This window comes from Talpa europaea (genome assembly GCF_964194135.1).
Source record: "Talpa europaea genome assembly, chromosome: 13".
NCBI classification, from domain to species: Eukaryota; Metazoa; Chordata; class Mammalia; order Eulipotyphla; family Talpidae; genus Talpa; species Talpa europaea.
Window position 1 is genome coordinate 70879713 of NC_140080.1, and position 20107 is coordinate 70899819.

Below are 20107 nucleotides of genomic sequence, written 5' to 3' on the forward strand. Positions count from 1 at the left end.
CAGGTGTCTTTCTGCCCTTCTTTCCTCCTTGTTTTGGTCTACAGTGTGGGTATGATGACTAGAAATTTAGCAGTCATCTTGCAACCATGAGGCAAACTTGAAGATGGAAGTCACACACTGAGGATAGCAGATGAAACAGAAGAGCTGCTACTCTAGTCAAGGACTACCTACTTGTACCTGCTTTAACAAATACACAGACTTCTGTCTTACTTAAACAATGGTTATTTGGTTTTTCCAGTAGCAAGAGACTTAAATATGAATAACAGAAGAAATCAATAGCCCACAATGCAACATTTCCTATTTTTTAAAAATACACCTAACAGCACATAGTATGATTAATCACCAAGTTCCATTACAGGCATATAAAAGATACTAAAGCAAGATTCCAGGTAAAGGTTTAGTGATAAGTGCTTCGCCTCTTAGATGCTAGGAGTCAGTCCCAGGGGGTTTATGAGAAAGCGTTAATACTTTATATAAACACTGCCTGTGAAAAATACTTTTAATGTCTTTCAGCCAATTTCTCATTTCATATACAGTCAACAATCCCTCTCCAATAATAGACACTTTATTATTATGTATGATTTATGGAATTGTAACTTGCCTTTTCTTCCTGCCTCCAAATTTTAAGAATATCAAGCAAAAAGGCAAATTTTAAAATGAAAAAATTGGGGGTTTTTCATTTTTGTTTGTTTGTTTGTTTGTTTTATAGCTGTGCATAGGAGAATCCAGAACCGGTTAAGTTGAAAAGTGGAAAGGACAGTCAGGTATTTCAGGCCTGACTGGGGCACACAGATGTGAATCTACAATAATAAACGGCCCCTCAACCACCAAGTACAAGAAAGAAGAAACGGCAGCATCATAACATAATATATGTCTTGTTAAAAGTAGGTGAACTAGGTTATGTTATGATTTTACTCATTCTTATATAAGATTTGGCAAATATTTTATTTGACTTTTGCAAATATTTCAAATTATTGAAATATTGTCTATTCCCATCTTTTTTTTATTATTAAAGATTTATTTTTTATTTATTTATACAAGCACTGGGTACAGTCAGAAGCGCGGGAGGGTGAGAGAATTCACCAGAGCCAGAGCGGGGAGCAGAGCAGGCTGAAGGACCGAAGTACACTGCTGAGGGGAGCAGCGGGCGGCAGGAGAGGTCTGCGCGCCATGTGGGACCCTCCTCCGGTGGCCGGGGAGCAGCTGGGGATCGAACCGGCGCTGCAGAGACTGCGGGCAGCTTCACAACCCAGCGCTCAACCGCTGTGCCACCGGGGAGGCCCGCCCATCTGTTTTCAACTAATAGTTGGCTCTCTAAAACAAATAATCAAAAGATCCTTAAGTATAATCAACTATAATACTACCATGTATATGTATAACATTACTGCATATGAGACAGAGCAATAAATAATTTGTTGTGCTGTTTAGCAACATTTTAATCCTAAAGTCTATTAACACTAAATGCTTTTCTAGAGATTCCTCTCTGAATGACCATCAGGCTGTAGAAAACACTGGAAATTTATCTTCTAATCTAAATAAATGTTGATAGTTGATCATTTGTCAAAAGAAAACTTGTTGCCTGCATGTTGCATATATTTCTGTTCCTACCACAATTATTTTAAAACGCCAGTGATAAGCAATAGATTCTCAACCAATGACCTTTTCTTACTCCCAATTAAACGTTCATGGTCATGACCCCTAAAAGAGGTGAACCCGGACAGGGCTCCCGGGACTGCTAATCTGCGTACCCCACGGAGCTGTGGATCCGTCACAGGCTGTTTGCAAGTGGTTTCTTTTTTGACTCCCATAGCTTTGCTTATCTTTCTGTTCTTTGCTTTCCCTTTCCAGTCTTTCCCACGATTCGGAACCCGCTGACTTTCAATCTTAAACACCTAAAGTGGCGGCTGCTTCTTCCCATGTGCACCTCATCATTTACTCACCAAGCAGGTAATCAACACTCAGGGGCACAGACCCAGTCGACAAAATAAACAGTTTAGCCGAGGCCCCCGGGGAATGATTAATGCTCGGCACTTATAAAACAACCACTCTCCCGCCCCCCCCACCCCCATCATTAGCATGATTTATATTGAAGGCTAATACTATGAACACACTTGGTGGAAGAAGATCCTTTCAACAATCGCCTTACCTCAGCCCTTAAAAACAACCGTGCCCACGACCAGCTGCCGGCTCCTGAGCTGGCTTCGCTCTCGGCTTCAACCCATTTTGCCCACCAACTGCTCGAGTCCTGAGACCCGATTCGGAACAAGACGCTAGAGCAGCTGGACGCCGGATCGCCTAGATGCGTCGCGGACTCGATCGCGGGCTCACCTGACCACTCGTGCACTGGGGCGTACGCTCACCTGGATCATATTCGGAGTCCGGCGCGGGCTCACCTGGCCCGGCGCGGATCCGCGCGCAGCCACACCGGAGGCGGACCTCCTGCCTGCAGGGCTGCGGCCGCTCAGGAGGAGGCTCTGCGCTGCTGCAGCCCTGCACGCCGGGCTGAGCCTTCAGCAGGGAGTTCCAGCCAAGTTAGCTCTTGTGCCCAGAAAGAACGACTGCTGAGGATATGGATCCTCTATTTTGCCGGGTCTTCGCGCTCGGAGAGATCCCTCTAGTCAATTTCGCTCCGCAAGCTGACGGAGGTCTGCGCGCTCTTCCCTTCCTTTGCCTTTGGTTAGGGAATTAGCCGCGAGATGCGGGGACCCATCAGAAACAGAAAACTACTTTTCCCCCCTGCTGGTGACTGTGAGGAACTGCATTTAGTAGAACAAAACCAACAGTGCTGAAGGTTTCCTTCCCGCCTAAAAGCTAAGTGGGGTCCTTTCCTCCCACTATATCAAAAGTTTTGTAAACTTTACTGTTTTTTCATTTCATTTTTTTCGGGGTACAGTTTACTAAGGTTGAAAACTAAGACCCCACTCCTGACCCAGCAGGAGGCTGGAATCGATAAGGGAATGGATAAGGCTGCCTTGGGACAAGGCCATGAAGCTGACAACCATGATCAAAAAAACCAGCCCATCTCCAGGAGTGCAGAAGCGAAGGACAGAACATGTTTCTGTGTCAAAGACCAGCACCAGAGACCAGATATTCCAGCAGATAACTGGTGCAAACTGGCCCCCAAGTTAGAACATAAAAGAGAGCCTCAAATTCTTCTTAGGGTGCAGACTTTTCCTGGCTCACCTGCTGCTTCTCTTAGTATGTATTTCTACCAACCCACCTGTTCTGTTCTCCACTTTGTCTCTGATGAAGTGTTTTACCCCCGCTCCCCTGGTCTCACCCAGATCTGCTCCCCACAACAAATATCATTTGTAATAAATTGGCACTCTAGTGAATAAATCAACTTCCTGAGTCCTATGAGCTACCATAGCAAATTAATTGAAGAGGCTAAAGGGTTCCTGGGAACATGTGCTTCCTGCTGGCATCTGAAGAGGAGAGTGATCTTAAGAGACTTAGGCCCTTAACCTGTTTAATATAATACTATCTCAGAGCAGACAGTGTAAAAGTTTAGTTGCTTTTGGTGAATTTCTACTTTGTCTGTAGAGTCCTCCACACACACACATGGAAATTGGGTCTAGGAACCCACTACCAGAGGAATACAAGGAGAGAATGAACCCCAAACTCTCTGTTGTTTTAGTTTTCTATAGCTAATTAGCATAAGTTTAGAGGATTAAAACAACAAAGGTTTGTTGTCTCACAGTTCTGGAGGTCAGAGTCCTGTACAGGTCTCATTTGGACCAAAATCAACATGTTGACAAGCTGTAGAGGAGAATCCACTTCATGCTCATTCAGGTTGTTGAGTCGTACAACATTCCCTTAGTCGTACAAATGAGTTTCCTGCTTTCCTGTTGGCTAGTAGCTCAGAGTCATTGCCAGCTACTGCTGCATTCCTTAAATTGACACTTTCTTCCTCCATCTACAAAGCCCACAATTTGGGGTTGAATCTCTTGCACGTTTCCAATCCATCCTTCTGTTTCATCTTTCTGATCCAATACAGAATGATTCATAGAGCACTCCCAAATTATCCAGGATAATTTTTTTCATTTTAAGGTCAGTAAGCTTAATCACATCTGCAAAATCCCTCCTGCCATGTTAAGCAATATATTCACAGGTTCTGAGGGTTAGGACATGAACATCTTCAGGGGGCTCAAGAAAATGGAGAGAAGAAAAAAAAGCTGAAGAATGCCATACACTCTCCCCATCTACTAGTATTTACCTCTGACACACCTTAATAGCAATTTTTTACGTTAAAAGCATTCCATTAATATTTAACCAACTACATTAAATATAAATATACTAGACATGCCAATTAAATTACAGAGATTGTCAGACTGGATTAAAATCAAAACAAAGACCCTACTGTACACTATCTACAAAAAAAAATGGACTTTAACTACAAAGACACAAATAGGTTGAAAGTAAAAGGTGAAAAGAAATCACCATGCAAAGAGAAAGATGAGCAAATCTGAAGTAGCCAAAAGGCATAATAAAATATTTTCAATATCACTAATCATAAGAGAAATGCAAACCAAAACCACAATAATATATCATCTCACATCTATTCAAATAATCATTACTTTAAAAAAATAGCAAGTTTTGGTGAAGATATGGAGAAACTGAAACTCTTGTGCACTACTGGTGGGACTATAAAATGACCCAACCACTATGGAAAACTCAGCTAATTAGAAATAAAACTCAAGGTGACTCATTAACTAAAAATAGAACTCCCTAATCATTCAGCAATCCCACTTCTAGGTATAGATCCAAAAGAATTCAAAGCAGGGCCTCCCTGGTGGCGCAGCGGTTGAGCACTGGGTTGCCAAGCTGCCCACAGCCTCTGCAGCGCCAGTTCGATCCCCGGCTGCTCCCCGGCCACCGGTGGAGGGTCCCACATGGCGGGCAGACCTCTCCTGCCACCCGCTGCTCCCCTCAGCAGTGTGCTTCGGTCCTTCTGCCTGCTCTGCTCCCCGCTCTGGCTCTGGTGAATTTTCTCACCCTCCCGCGCTTCTGACTGTACCCAATGCTTGTATAAATAAATAAATAAATCTTTTAAAAAAAAAAAAAGAATTCAAAGCAGAATCTTAGAGAGATATTTACACATCCATGTCCTTTACAGCATTATTTAAAGTAGATAAGAGTGTAGCCAATCACACACACAAAAAAAAAAACACCACTGTATGATTCCACTATCTAAAGTAGTCAAAATCATAGAAACAAAAAGAGGAAAAGTAGTTTCCAAGGGCTTTGGAGAGTGAGGAGGTGAAATTAGTGTTTAATGGATATAGAGTTTCAGTTTTACAAGATGAAATACCTCTAGAGATCTATAGAACAAAATTATGAGTATACTTATCACCACTAAATTGTACGCTTAAAAATGGTTAAGTTTTTAAATTTACCATTTTGTGTTTTTTAACCACATCAAAAAGTTTGAAGAGACATAAAGAGGGGAATTTAAAGACCAAAGGGTCAATACGTTGAGACAACATAACAATTACACACATTTATGCACTAATCTCAGAGCTCTGAAATGCCTTAAGTAAGACTAACAGATCTGAAGAGAAAATAAGTAAATCCACAAAGTGAAAGATTTTAAGATGCTGCTTTTGATAATCCATAGACAACTAAACACAGAAATCAGAAAGTATCTAGAAATATCTAAAGAAAAAAACCCTCTGTATTTCAAGAGCTTGTGAACAATGGTCAAATCCAATGAATAAAGTTTTCTTGGAAAACAATCTCATGCAATTGTTTATGCATTGTCTATGGCTGTTTTCATAGAATTCATTTTTTTAAAAGATTTATTTATTTATGCATACAAGAACTGGGGTAGAGGCCAGCGGTGCAGAGGGTGAGAGGATTCACTGGAGACAGAGTTGGAAACAGAACAGGGGGACTGACTGAAATACACTGCTGAGGGGAGCAGTGGATGAGACAGGAGAGGTCTGCTGTGCCATGTGGGTCAGCTCCCTGGCCGGCTGGTGTAGAACTCAGTGCTGCAGTGGCTGCCAATAGTGTCATAGTGCTGAGACTTAACCCTTAGCGCCACCAGGGAGGCCCTGTTTTCATGGAATTTAGATGCAACAGAGACCATATGCCTTGCAAAGCCTAAAATATCTACTACCTGGCCCTTTAGGAAGTTAGCTAATTTTCTACTCATTTCAAAAGTATTCATGATTGCTTTGAAGCATTTGTCTAAAGCTGCTTTAAAGCCTGTGTCCTAAAATTTCAATATCTGGCAATCTCAGTATTGATGTCTGCTGATGGTTTTTTCCCCATGTGTTTGAGATTTTCCTGGATTTTCATAAGCCAAGTAATTTTGGGTTGTTGCCTAGAAAATTTAAATATTATGTAATGAGACTCTAGGTCTTGTTTAAATCCTTTGGAGAATGTATATATTTTTGTTTTAGGCAATAGACTTAGGATCAGGCTATAAGTTCAACCCACCATCTATGGGCTGAGGCTCAAATATAAATTCATTTTTCAAACCCCTTGTAGTGCTCTTTGGATAGACCCTTTTGAATATGTACCATTCAGTGGTCTTCTGGGAACTGATCATTGATCTGTTAGTCAGGCTCTCAGGCTGGTGTACTGATCAGATCCAGGCATGTATAACTTAGGGGTGAGCCCAGAAGCTCATATGGAATGTACTTCATGGGGCTTCCCATAAGGGTAAGCATGAGCTCCTTTCTCTCACAATCTGCTGAATACTTTCTAGTCCCCTCTAAGTGCCCTCTTTTGTCCTAAGGCTAGAAAGCTGACACCAGAAAGTTGCTTCATCATTGTGTATTTCTGTGACTGCTCCATCTTTGACCAAGCAGGAAAAGATAGAAAAAGAGGGAAGGGAAGCAATAAGGTTATCTCATTGGAGAAATGGAGAGGAATATACTTCCCCAGAGTTTTGGCTTCTTTTGGCTCCTGTTGTGGCTTTTGCCGCTGCCACTACAGAATGGATTGTGGTCTTGGGTTCAAGAAAGTAGAGAGAAAGGGAAAAAAAACAGCCCAAGAATCTCACATACTCTCGCTGGATGTTAGGAGTTTCTTGCTACTCAGCCAGAACTATAAGGTTTCCCCTCCTCTCTATACATATCCCAGTGATAGGAAGGCAACAAAAATGGCACACTCACCTCTAGTTCATGGAAATGTTAAATCTTCTTATTCAATCAGTCACTATTGGCTTTTCAGCCTTCTTATAGGTGTTGTATGCATTCTGCCCAGGTATTACAGTGACATTCAGTGGGAAAGACAGGATGGAGGTGCTTACTTCATCCTTACCTGGAACAAGAATCTTAATATCAAAAACTAGAGAGGGTATATCACAGCAGATCTTACAGACATGAAAAAGACAAGAGATTGTTATAATTTTATGCAAACAAATTTGACAATTTAGGTGAAATAGACAATTTACTTTAAAATGTAACATACCAAAACCAACACAAAAAGAAATGGAAGTTCTGGTGGCGCAGGCGGTTGAGCTCAGTGCTGTGAAGCTGTCTGCAGCCTCTGTGGTGTGGGTTCAATCCCAGCTGGCTGGCAAGAATCCCAGATGGCACAGCAGACCTCTCCTGTCTTGCCCACAATACCATGGTTATCCAGAAAAGTTAATAATAACTCCTCAATATTAGCAAATATCTGGTTATCTCATAAATATCTTAAATAGTTGAGTTTCTACAATTTGTTTAAATCAGAGTCCAATTAAAGTCCATACTTTCAAATGGGTGATAAGTCTTAAGTTCATTTTTATCAAGAAGTTATACCTCCCTTTCTCTTGCTTTTGCTTACAATTTGTTGAAGCAAATTGCCTTTCTATAATTTTTATTTTTAAAAATTATATTATTTTAGTTGAGGTACCACTGATACACAAAACTATATATGATTTATGGGTATAGTCTCACACCTCTTCAGATAGATGTTCACATAACATAGGACCATGGGCTCCTCCATTTGCTCCCTGCCCACCCTCCTGCTCTGAGAGTCTCAGTTCCACAGATTTCTAGATTTTGTCTTGCTTTTATTTTGCCTGTTTTTTGCTTTGTTTCTTTACATTCCACTTAGGAGTGAGACTGTCAGCATTTGTCTCACTTCTTCTCATTTATTTTCTTAGCATTATCCCCTCCAGTTCCATCTATTACAAAGGGCCAGGGAAATCAGGTATTTTTAGTGTAGTTTCACACAGTCCAGATTTTCCTAAACTGCATCCCTGGATTCCCCCTTCCTCTGTATTTTCATTTGCTATTTGGAATCAGAGTCTGATCAGGTTTAGGTTTTATTTTATTGGCAAGACTACCTCATAAGTAGTGTGTCTTTCATCAAGAGACACATGTATGCCTGGTTGCCTCTTGTGGTGTTGGCAGCTCTGGGTGCGTAGTTAGATCCATTCAATTAGGGTCACAAAATGGTGATATTCTGGTTCTGTCATTTCTTCTTCATTTATTAGTTGGAATAGTTCTACAGCAACATATTTCTTCTCCTTCACTAGACAACCCCTATACAGTATAGGAGACAGAGGATAAAAGGTTAATTTCTTTTACTTGTCAACTTTCAAAATAATGGTGGATTCATTAGCATCCTTTATGATAGGACCATTAGGTAATTTTTAAGAGTATCACTATTAACACATGGATTTAAACCCACTCATTTCAAGATGAAGATAAGTTGTAAGTCACAAACTTTACCACTGCTCTAATACAGGCTCTATGGTTTCCCTACAACTGGCCCTGTTTACATCAACTTCACATTGAGGCACCTATGACAAATTTTTACAAGTCAACCAACAATTATGAAGTGTCCGCTATCTGTAGTGCCCTAGACACTTCTAAAAACACTGTCTTGTCTAATCTTAGAACAAAGCTCTTTTTTATTTTTAAAGATTTATTTATTTATGCATACAAGAGCTGGAGTACAGGCCAGAGATGCAGGGGTAGGAGGGTGAAAGGATTCACCAGAGACAGAGTGGGGAACAGAACAGATGAATCTACTGACATACACTGCTGAGGGGAGCAGCGGGCAAGACAGAAGAGGTCTGCTGCACCATGTGGGTTGCTCCTTCGCCGGCCGGGGATCGAACTCGTGGTGCAGAGGCTTTGGGTTGCTTCACAGTGCAGTGCTTAACCCCTTGCGCCACCAGGAAGGCTCCCAAAGCTCTTTTTTGAATAGCCATTAGTCTTAATAGGGAAGATGAGCTTAGAAAACCACACTAGTCTATCCAGGTCTTGCCTGCGGCAAGTCTAATCTGGAGGGCCATGTGGGTTGAGGAATTGAAAACAGGTTTATGAGTGAGGAAACCAGCAGGAGAAAGAGACGGCAGACCACTCGGTTCCTGCCCTTGACTCCCAAGGCGACGGCGAGTCGGTCAGCTCAGCCTAGGATCCCGCGTGCGCTTGATCTGCGACCCGCCCTAAGCGACCTGCCTGGGGCGCGGCCTGGGGCGCAGAACGTTCGCCTGCTTAGCGGATTCCACGCGAAGGAAGCCGGAACCCTTCAGCCGACAGCATGAGTTTCCGGAGGGAGGTTGAATCCGACGCTAAAGTCAGCCACGCCGGGAAGCCGGCGGATTCCACGCGAAGGAAACCGGAACCCTTCTGCCGAAGGCACGAGTTTCCGGAGGGAGGTCGAATCCGACGCTAAAGTCGGCCACGCTGGGAAGCCGGCTTCCGGAATGTCATTTTCTTTCTCGGGCCAAGCGGCTCCCAGGTGCTGTCGGCGGCGGCGGCGGCAATGAGGCAGAAGCACTACCTTGAGGCTGCGGCGCGGAAACTACAAGACAGATGCCCGGGCCAGGCCCGCTATCTCCTGTAAGAGGACGGCAAGAGAGGCGGGGGTGTGGGGAGCGGCAGGAGGCATTCCCTTGTCCTCACGAGCCCCTCTTCTCTTTTTCAGGTGGGCCTACAGTTCGTCACACGGTAGGAAGAACACCCGTCAGTGTTGGGTCTTGCTCCCCTCGCCCGATCCTTTCCAATCCTCACCTCGCGCAGAATGATCCGGGAGAGAAATCTCACCCACTGATAAACACCCTCCTCGAGCCCTCCAGCTTTCTCAGTTTCGTGGAAAATCCAGTCTCTAATGTGCTTCACTGTGCCTCTTAGGGGCATTTGACACATTCATTAGTTTACTCTAGTTTGCCCATTTCTTTGACGTTCAGGTCATCCCATAATTGATCTCTTACCTCTGTAGCCAGTACTTCTCAGTCTGTTTGCTGGTTCCTCTTTATTTTCCCAACCTCTAAATGTTGGAGTGTCCCAGGATTCAGTCCTTTTGATCTCTCTTCTAGCTACTTCCTTGGTCATAATTTTATATCCAGTCTGTTGGCTTTTAAATTCTGTAGACTAAGCACTTCCAAATGTACATCCTCAGCCCAGACCTTTCCCATGAATTCTAGACTGATCCAGAGATGCCTTCTTGACAGCTTCCTTCCAGTGGCTGAGGCCCAAACCTGAGCATTACCCCAACAGTTCTTTCCATTTCAGTAAATGGAAATTATAATTATTCAGCCCACCCTAAAAAAACATCTTCCTAACAGCATTCCTTCCCAAGTCAATTTTAAAGGCAAATTGTATTATTGCCTTTACTTTTTTCACATTTTACCACGGGCCCAAGGATTACTCTCTTGGATTCCTGCTAACTGCCTCTCTTTGTACAGTTCATTTCAAATTAGCATCCAAAGTGAGCCTAGTAAAAAGCTAAGCTAGATCAGGGCCTCCCTGGTGGCGCAGCGGTTGAGCACTGGGTTGCGAAGCTGCCCGCGGCCTCTGCGGCACCGGTTCGATCCCCGGCTGCTCCCCGGCCACCGGTGGAGGGTCCCACATGGCGCGCAGACCTCTCCTGCCGACCGCTGCTCCCCTCAGCAGTGTGCTTTGGTCCTTCTGCCTGCTCTGCTCCCCGCTCTGGCTCTGGTGAATTCTCTCACCCTCCCGCACTTCTGACTGTACCCAGTGCATGTATAAACAAAAACAAACAAACAAATAAATAAATAAAACATGCCTCTAAAAAAAAAAAAAAAGCTAAGCTAGATCATATCATCATGTCACAGTATAAATGAAAATTTCTTTTGAAAAGTATTTGTTTATTGTGGTGGCATATCTTGTGTGCTATTTGATAGGCAAAAAAAAAAATTTTTCAGAAGCAACATTAAAAACCTGTTTTTGAAATCATATTCTTTAAAACTTATTACAAAACCCCTTTACTGCCATGATATAATGGCATGAAGATATAATATTTACTGTATATTAGGTAAGCTCTATTAGCCTTTTTTTTTTTTTTTTAAATTGAGGTAACACTGGTTTGGGACATTTGTGTACTAGAGATATAGGCTCTCCCCCCACCCCCATACTCAGGTGTTACCATACTGCCCTCACCACCCAAGTACCCATAGTCCACCACCATAATCCCTTGTGCTTCCTCCTCATTTTGTTTGCCCTTCTCTCTACCCCTCTGGTAGGCTCAGCTCTATAGTCAGATAATCTAGGGTTTGTTATTAGTTGACTTTTATCTGACTTTTATCTGTATTCCACATATAAGTGATACCATTTGGTATTTGTTCTAACTTGTTTCACTTAGCATAATCCTCTCCAGTTCCATCCATATTGTCACAAATGCTAAGTTTTATTTTTAATAGCTGACTAGTATTCCATTGTATATATACACCATATGTTCTTGATCTACTCATCTGTTTTGGGGCATTTTGGTTGTTTCCATAGCTTGGCTATTGTAAATAGTGCTGCATTGAACATGGGAATGCATGTTTCACTTTGAATCAGTGCTTTTGTACTGTTGGTTAAATACTTAGGCGTGTTATTGGTGGGTCAAATAGTTGATCCATTTTTAATATTTTGAGAAACCTCCATATTGTTTTCCATTGGGGCTAGATCAGTCTACATTCCCTCCCCAACAGTGTACGAGGGTTCCTTTTTCTCCACACCCTTGTCAGCACATTTTGGGTATTTTTGATAGGAGTCATTCTCACTAGAGGGAAGTGGTACCTTATTGTGATTTTAATTTATATTTCTCATGTAAGTGTTGTTGAACACTTTGTTGTGTGCCTGTTGGCCATTTGTATCTTATTTGGAGAGGTGCTTATTTAGCTCTTCTGCCCTTTTTTTTGTTTGTTGTTAAAAGTGAAAATCTTTTAAAAGGACAAGGTCCTACATCATTACCTCTCTAACCTGCTTTCCCATTTGCTCACTTAACTCCAACCACACTAGGCCTCCTTGCCATATTAAATAATATGCTTTTTAAATTATAGTATTAAATTATAGTATTTAAATTATAGTATTAAATATACTGTATCTCCAGCACCCAGAACAGTGCCTGGCACTTAACAGTAAATACTAATCTTACAATTGGCATAGCTTACAAGCATCTTTTTATAGTGTTGGTATATCCTTAGCATGTTACTCACCAATATTCATTGACCAAACAATGGTGTAGCCACCTTCTTCTTTTGCTGCATTGCCTTCACACCCTCACCTTTCCTTTGAATAGCCATGTTTTCTTTTTCACTATATTTACACCTTTAGCAATAATGGATGTTATATCCATATAGATAGAATTTATAATCATCTACCATCATCTTTATCAGACCTCCTCTTTGAAGAATCTCTGACTTATCCATGCAAAATTTAATAATTTCCAGGGCATCCTAATCATTTTATTGTTTTGTCAATCTTCATTTACTTAGGACTTCTCAAGACTTGAATTCCTAGAAAATAGCAACTTTTTCCCTACTTTATTTGTCTTCACAGCCTGTCATGATAGTGGTCAGTAAATGTTTTTTTGATTGTATAAAGGGCAAGTCTGCTGCCCTGTTTTAACCTTGTACTGAGTTACCTGCAGACAAAACCAAAGATAAACCATAAAACTACAATTTTTTTTAAATCACAGTATTATGTGATTATATTGTGATAAATGCTTGTAAAATTGGTGAGACATATTAGCCTTTTTTTTTTTGTTTGTTTGTTTTAACACATACCAGCAATGAGCCATGAGCAAAGAGTGGGGACTTGTCTATCTATTGATAAATGGAGCAACTACATGGAATTTTAGTGTTTTGCAAAATAAATTGCTGCAAATTTATCTTTTGGTAAATGCTTACATTTTGAATTTTCTTAAGGAGAATCTATATCTGCTCATATTAAATAATATATTTTTTCATACTCATTGACAGTTTGAGTTAACAAAATATTTTGTTTGCTAAATCATGAGTTTCATTTGTGTAATTTTAGATGACAAAAGCACTTTTGAAGAGACATGTCCATACTGTTTCCAGTTGCTGGTTCTGGATAACTCTAGAGTGCGCCTCAAACCCAAGTCCAAATTGACACCCAAAATACAGAAACTTCTTAACCGAGAAGCAAGTAATTATACACTCAGTTTTAAAGAAGCAAAAATTGTGAAAAAATACCAAGATTCCAAAAGTGTGCTGGTAAGATTTTAATTCCAGTATGTAAACCAGAATTTTCTTTCACTTAAAATGAAGTTAAAGTCAGCTTAAATGTAGCTCAGTTTTGTAGTTATATACTTAGATTATCAAAATATACATGTGAATATTTTTATGATTACTGTTTCAAGAGTACAGCTTTTTCTCTTATTGTTCACAATTACCTAAAACCAAGTATCATTTATTCTCAGTTGTTCTCAGATCTCATTGTTGAGCACAATTATTTTCACAAAATTTCAGGATTTCATGAGCTGACTGATGTGACTTCACCTGAACTGCAGTTACCACTAAATTACCAGTTTAGGTAATGGTCCTTCAAATAGCACTGCCTAATGCTTTATTAGTGTCTGATGGCAATGTCACTTCTTCATAGCATATCACTTTCCTGTTCATATCAGAGTATATATTTATATTTATGCTCAGCAAAGATAAGTGCATCTTATGTTCATTCATATTGACCAAAGGTCTATCTTATGCTTAAAAAAGCCATAAGTACTAGGGATATAAAAGAAATCAAATCAAATTATTTATGGTTTATTAGATGAAAACCAGTATCAGAGACATTTTATGTGCATGTTCCAAATTAACATCAGCTTTTGGAATGCCAGTTTACTGCCAAGCACACACACAGCTGGCCTAAGACTACAATTAATAACTTGTGTTGAAACTGCCATGTTTAGGCTTTACCAATACTATATTGGTAAGGGTAGTTTGCTTTGTCATAATATTGAATTTAATGTGTGTTTAGCATATTTTCAAAAAATATCAAGCAACTTATATAGACCTTTGATATACACAGATCATTCATTTGAATTTTCACCAGTGTGTGAACATTCGGAGTACTTCTCAGCTAAACAACTTTGTTTTAATTTTGTAAAGCCTGGGCTGAATTCTGTACATTGAGAGTCAGATATGTAGAAGAAAGGCATGTGGCTAGAAAATGAACCGTTACTTGAAAAATGAATCCTGAAAAGAAAAAAAAACAGAACTAATGAAGTGAAATATGCAAATTCACTTGGCTTTATAAACTATGATTCTAGATCTATGTTTACATAATCACTAAGGACTTGAAGGGGCCACTTAAATTATCAGTGATATTTTGCCATGTATTATTGGGAAGAGATTTGGAGTTAGTTTTCAAAAAATGGTTAAATGTCTATTGCTGTTGTAAAGAACATTGGGTGTTAAAGGGCATCATTCCCAGGCTCTCTCTTCTCCTCAGACACCCTTCCCATGGAGAGAGTAGAGACTTGTTATCTTTAAAATGTGTTAAGTTAAGGGCCTCCCCTGGTGGCGCAGCCCTCAGCAGTGTATTTTGTGAGTTTGCCTGTTCTGTTCCCTGCTCTGGCTCTGGTGAATTCTCTCACCCTCCCGCCCTTCTGACTGTACCCATTGCTTGTATAAATAAATAAATCTTTAAAAAAAAAAAAGTCAAGTTAAATGCAAATGTTTAGCCATTGTCTTTGAGATATAATTGACATATAGCATTACCTTAGTTTCAAATATACAATATAATGTTCAATATTTGTATATTTTATGAAATGATAACAATATGTCTAGTTAACATCTGAGAGCATTAATTTTTTACTTAAGATTTTCTCATTTCAAATTTGTGTCTTGTCTGATTCCTCCTACTAGATCACAAGCTCTACAAAGGCAACCTTTGTTACCTTGTACCTCACATAGAAGAATATAATAAACATGTGGCTTGTTGGATTAACATATAAGAGAAATCAGGCCCAGTGTTTTTTTCTTTTTATGACAGATGATTACTTGTAAAACATGCAACAGAACAGTTAAACATCATGGTAAAAGTAGAAGCTTTCTATCAGCATTACGGAACAATTCTACTACTCCAAGTAAACTCAGCCTAAAGACACCGGAGAGGAAGACTCGAAGTTCTGCAAACCTAAATCCTGATGTGTCTGGTTCCAAAGGCAAGAGCCCAGCGATTTTCAGGTATTTTATTCACTAAACTCACTTGAATTGCTGGTGTTCACTCTTGAATATTTCTTTTAATTTTCTCTGTTAATATACACCCCCTAAATTTGCCATGCAATTCAGTCTTGGCCTCCTTTTTTCCTCCATATCCTTTTCATCTGTAATGTCATATACTCCCTATCTTCAATTCTCATCTCTGTATATGACTTCCAGGTATATTCCTTTACTCCCAACCTCTTCCGGGCCTGTTCCCACCTGCCTATTAAACATGTTTTACTTCACCACACTATGTATCTCCTTAGCTGATCACTCAAACCTGCCCATCCTCCTAAGTTCCTTATTCTGGGAATGAACATGTCCTTCTAGACATTTTGACTTGAAATGATGAGAATAATTGGCAGCCTCCTCCCTTGGGCCTTGTGGAGTTAGTTGACCACTGTGAATTGCCTGAGTCCTTCTAGCCTGACAGTTTCTTTTAAGTTTTTTTTTGTTTTTGTTTTTGTGTAGAACAACTGGGGTACAGGCCAGAGGGGCAGGGGTGAGAGAACTCACCAGAGACAGAGTAGGGAACAGGCAAATTGACTGAAACACACTGCTGAGGGGTGCAGCAGGCGAGGCAGGAGAGGTCTGCTGTGCCATGTGGGTAGCTCCCTGGCCAGAGAGAGAACTCATGCTGCAGTGGCTGTGGACAGCCTCATAGGTTGCATCACAACCCCTGCACCACCAGGGAGGCTCTCTTTTCTTTAAAGATTTATTTATTTATGCATACAAGAACTGGGTACAGGCCAGAGGTGAGGGGGATTCACCAGGGACAGAGTGAGGAGTAGAACAGGCAGATCTACTGAAATACACTGCTGAGGGGAGCAGTGGGAGAGACAGGAGAGTTCTACTGTGCCATGTGGGTCCCCTCCAAGGCTGAGGATTGAACGCATGCAGCAGTGGCTATGGATAGCTTCATAGTGCTGACACACAACCCCTTGCGCCACCAAGGAGGCCCACCTGACAGTATCTTAAAGCACAGGTCTGATTAGATGCCTTTGGCATCCAGCTCTACAGCACATGGCTCAAATGCTCCAGCATCACTTTTCAGCCCTCACTATCTGGCACCAATCTGCCTGCCTGTTTTACTTTGCTTTGATTCATCCTATCACAGCAAAATTGAACCACTCAGTTTATTTTCCTGCCCTAAGCCTTTCTTCTTGCTGTTTCCTCTGAGAAATTGCCATAGAAATCTAACTGAATTAGGGATTTGTCTAACGATATTAAATTGACTTATGACTGGGCACATTGTATTTTTAATGATCTTTAATACTTTATTTGCTATGACAGTCAGTATATTTTAATTTTACAGAAACTGATTTTTTGGATATTTTCTTACCAAAAAAGAAAGTGAGCTTGAAAGTTTATTAAATGTAAATATGAAATTCAGTAAGGACTAGGTTATCTCTGCTTACTTGAGTTTTTAATACTAAGTTTGATGTTTATAAATTTGGGTATTAAAATTTCAAGCCCAATTTTACCTATTCTTGAGTCAGTTATTTTGATACTGGGTATGATGGGAATTCATCATAGAAGTCACCACTTTATTGCATAAATGTAGATAGCAGAAAGTTTGACATAATTCAATCACATTTAGACCAAACTGCTGCTTAGATACATGCAGGAATGAGAAATTTAGCATCCAAATGGGGAGTCAGAAAAGGGATCAGACTGACAAACCTCAAATAAGGGTTTTGGGAATATAACACAATTGGAGGGAATGAAACACAGAGTGAGTCATCAATATACACATATCAGATGAGGAATCATTTTATTTGATGGATATTTTTAGAGGGCTTTCCCTGTGCCTGACACTGTTAAAAAGTACTAGAATATAAAATTAATAGTACAAAGCATCTGCCCTATGGAGCTTAGCATTCTGTTGGGGCAGATAAAATGCAATGATACCTACCTGTGTAGGTTGAGATCCTTCATATTTGAGAAAGGAAGTAGTCCTGAGTTTCAAAGAAGGACTATGCTTTTAAAGTCCTTGTTTAGAATTTTCATGAATCTTGAAGTTAGATTTAAAGGGGATTCAGATCCAATGACACTTTATCTTTACCCTTCTCTTTCACGGGTGATAGAAGCTTCCAGAACTACCTAATATTTGGGTACCTTCCAACTATTGCTTATAGCTTCTTTATTGAGTAAATCTTTAACAAAAGGAGGATTGTGCTGGGTACAACCACTGCACATATATGGCTGTAATACAAAAGAGTTGAAAACAATTCCAGTAGCTGTTATCTAGGCTAGGCAGGAAGAACACTTTCAAATTGCCATTTGTCAGTATAACCAAGTGCAGTTTTGTTTCTTTTCAGAACACCGACATCTGGACAGTCAACACCCATTTGCTCCTCAAAGAGTGCCAGCAAAACAAAGAAACACTTCTCTCAACTAAAAATGTTGCTCAGTCAGAGTGAATCCCAAAAGAATCCAAAGATGGACTTTAGAAACTTCTTATCATCTCTGTAAAGGATGGACAATGAAAATAAGAAGTGCTTTATACAATTTCTGAAAATAAAGTTAAAAAAACAGCTTTTTATTTATTCTTTAAATATTTTTCTTTGGCATCCTTCAGTGTTTATGCATTAATGTATGGATTAAGCCTCTAAAAATCTCGCGTTTAACTTGTATTTCTATAAGTAAAATGAAATTTTCTTGCTTACACAAATAGGACTCTAAAAAGATGCTAAGCTTAACCAAACAGCTGAATTTTCCTGATACATCTGACTGACTCTGCATGACAGTTTCACTTAATTCAAAATTTCAGATTTGTACTTTTTCCATGGAATTCAAATGTGAAATGTAGAACTCTGAAAATCATTTTACAAAAAGGCAGTAACATAGTTTCCATTTTTATGTCATCAGCAAGTTAGAAATAATACCATATGGCTTTCAGCAATTAAAATAACTAAGCCTGTGACAGTATAATTATACTAAGGGCAAATGAGTCTTTCAGATAAGGCAGAGGATAATGGTCTGACCCCAGATTGCATTTGTTTTCTCCTTCACTCTACCCTCCTTTGAAGAATTGCAAGAGATGTGCTAGACAGAGAAAGGAAACAAGAAAATAAGGAGGGACTTGCCATTGTGGAGAGAGTAGGGTTCACAAGAGTTGAAATACAGCAAATGAAAATCATTTCTTGCCTTTTCAAGGAAGGACTTTTTTTACAGTTGAATTTGTTGGAACAAGTCCTCTTACTCTCTAAATTTCCCATACATGAGAAGAGATCTTTACGAGGTAAAGTACTGGATGCTCGCCTAGAACAGTGGTGCATAAAACAAAGCTGGGGCGTGAATGTGCATCGGAATTACCTAGAGGGCTGATAAAATTTACATCGTTGGCCTCAGATTTCCTAATTCAGTAGATCTGGAGCCCAGGAATGTGCACTTCTGACAAGTTCTGAGCTGAAGCTAATATTGTTGGGCTATAAAACCACCAGCTTACTGGACTTTTCCTTTCTCTGAGTAAGGAGGTGGTTATTTTTCATGGAAACCTACACTTTATTATCTTACTACTGGAATTGATTCAGCTATTTAAAATCGTGAAGCAAGTTGCAGACTTCAGTGTTGGTCTAGAGCACAGATTATTAAAATGTGGTCTCCAAACCCAGTGGAACCAGCATCAAATTGTTAAAAATATAAACTATCAAGGCTTATCTCAGAAACACTGTCATATAATAAGCCCTCCAGGTGATCCTGATGTTCACTCAAGTTTGAGAACCACTGCCAAGCAAAAAGAATATCCTTTGGCATTTTTCTCCACTGTCCCATCACTGAATATTTCCAGTGATTTCTCTCCCAAGTTCATTCATCTCTCCCCCGCTTACTCCACATCCATTTAATTAGATTCACAAAAAATAATCTACACACTTCAAAAAGAACATAAAACTTTATTAAGAACATCTTATATTGTCATCAGATACAGCCAAAGAAAAAGGGGTAAAGAAACAGGGAAACTCATCTTCCCGTGTGCTATTGCCCCCTCACAACAGATTCATGTGTGGATGGCTGGGATTACAGTGGCAACAAAAGCTCTGTATAAATAAATGTGGTAACACAATACTTCCTTTTTTTAATACCGAGAACTGGGTTTACACTAAAAAGCTTTGATATAGTGCAACATCTATGAAACAAGACTACATCTTTAGGTGCTATTAGAATTACAAAGCAGTTTAGAAGCTTTATATTACCTCAAGTAATGTAAATTTTTAGAATGGAAAATCAGGTTGTTCGAAATATCCCAATTAATTTGTACTTTTGAGTTTTTTCTTTCTAAAGATTTCTCAGACTCAGTTCAATAGCTATACTGTAAGAGATGAGAAGCTTACCTACCCTAACAAATGACAAACAAGCTTTGTTTTTAATTTTGCAAATCAAGATGTTATCCCAGTTTATGCTGATTATGAAGGAATTCTTATGGAAAACCCTACTTCAGAGTGCATGTGAGAAAAGATAACAAAATAGTTGCATCTGGACTAGTTTTCCTAGAGGGGGGAGGTTGGCTATGAGTACAGCTGATTTTCTCAAGACTCCCAAGTACCCCCATTATTTATTTATTTATTTACTTACTTACTTACTGTAATGATGGAGCAGAGGGAAGGCCAAGGAGTCTGTTCAAATTGCCACTCCAGACAGCTCTCTGCACTGTTTGTGGAAAAAAGAGTGATGGTATCCATTCAAACCACAGTACCC

General features: G+C 40.0%; 1 protein-coding gene across 2 annotated transcripts; it reads left to right on the top strand.

The window, feature by feature from the left end:
* Positions 1 to 9714: 9714 nt before the first annotated feature.
* Positions 9715 to 17899, top strand: RMP24 (ribonuclease MRP subunit p24; the record flags this gene model as incomplete). Of its 2 annotated transcripts, XM_084251800.1 has the most annotated exons (5): positions 9715 to 9791; positions 9877 to 9899; positions 13218 to 13417; positions 15198 to 15391; positions 17731 to 17899. In XM_084251800.1, 5 exons carry the CDS (start codon positions 9715 to 9717, stop codon positions 17882 to 17884), a joined length of 648 nt encoding a protein of 215 aa, XP_084107926.1. In that variant the 3' UTR covers positions 17885 to 17899. The 2 variants fall into 2 exon arrangements, with proteins under 2 accessions (XP_084107926.1, XP_084107927.1); XM_084251801.1 differs by lacking the exon at positions 15198 to 15391.
* Positions 17900 to 20107: the final 2208 nt, after the last annotated feature.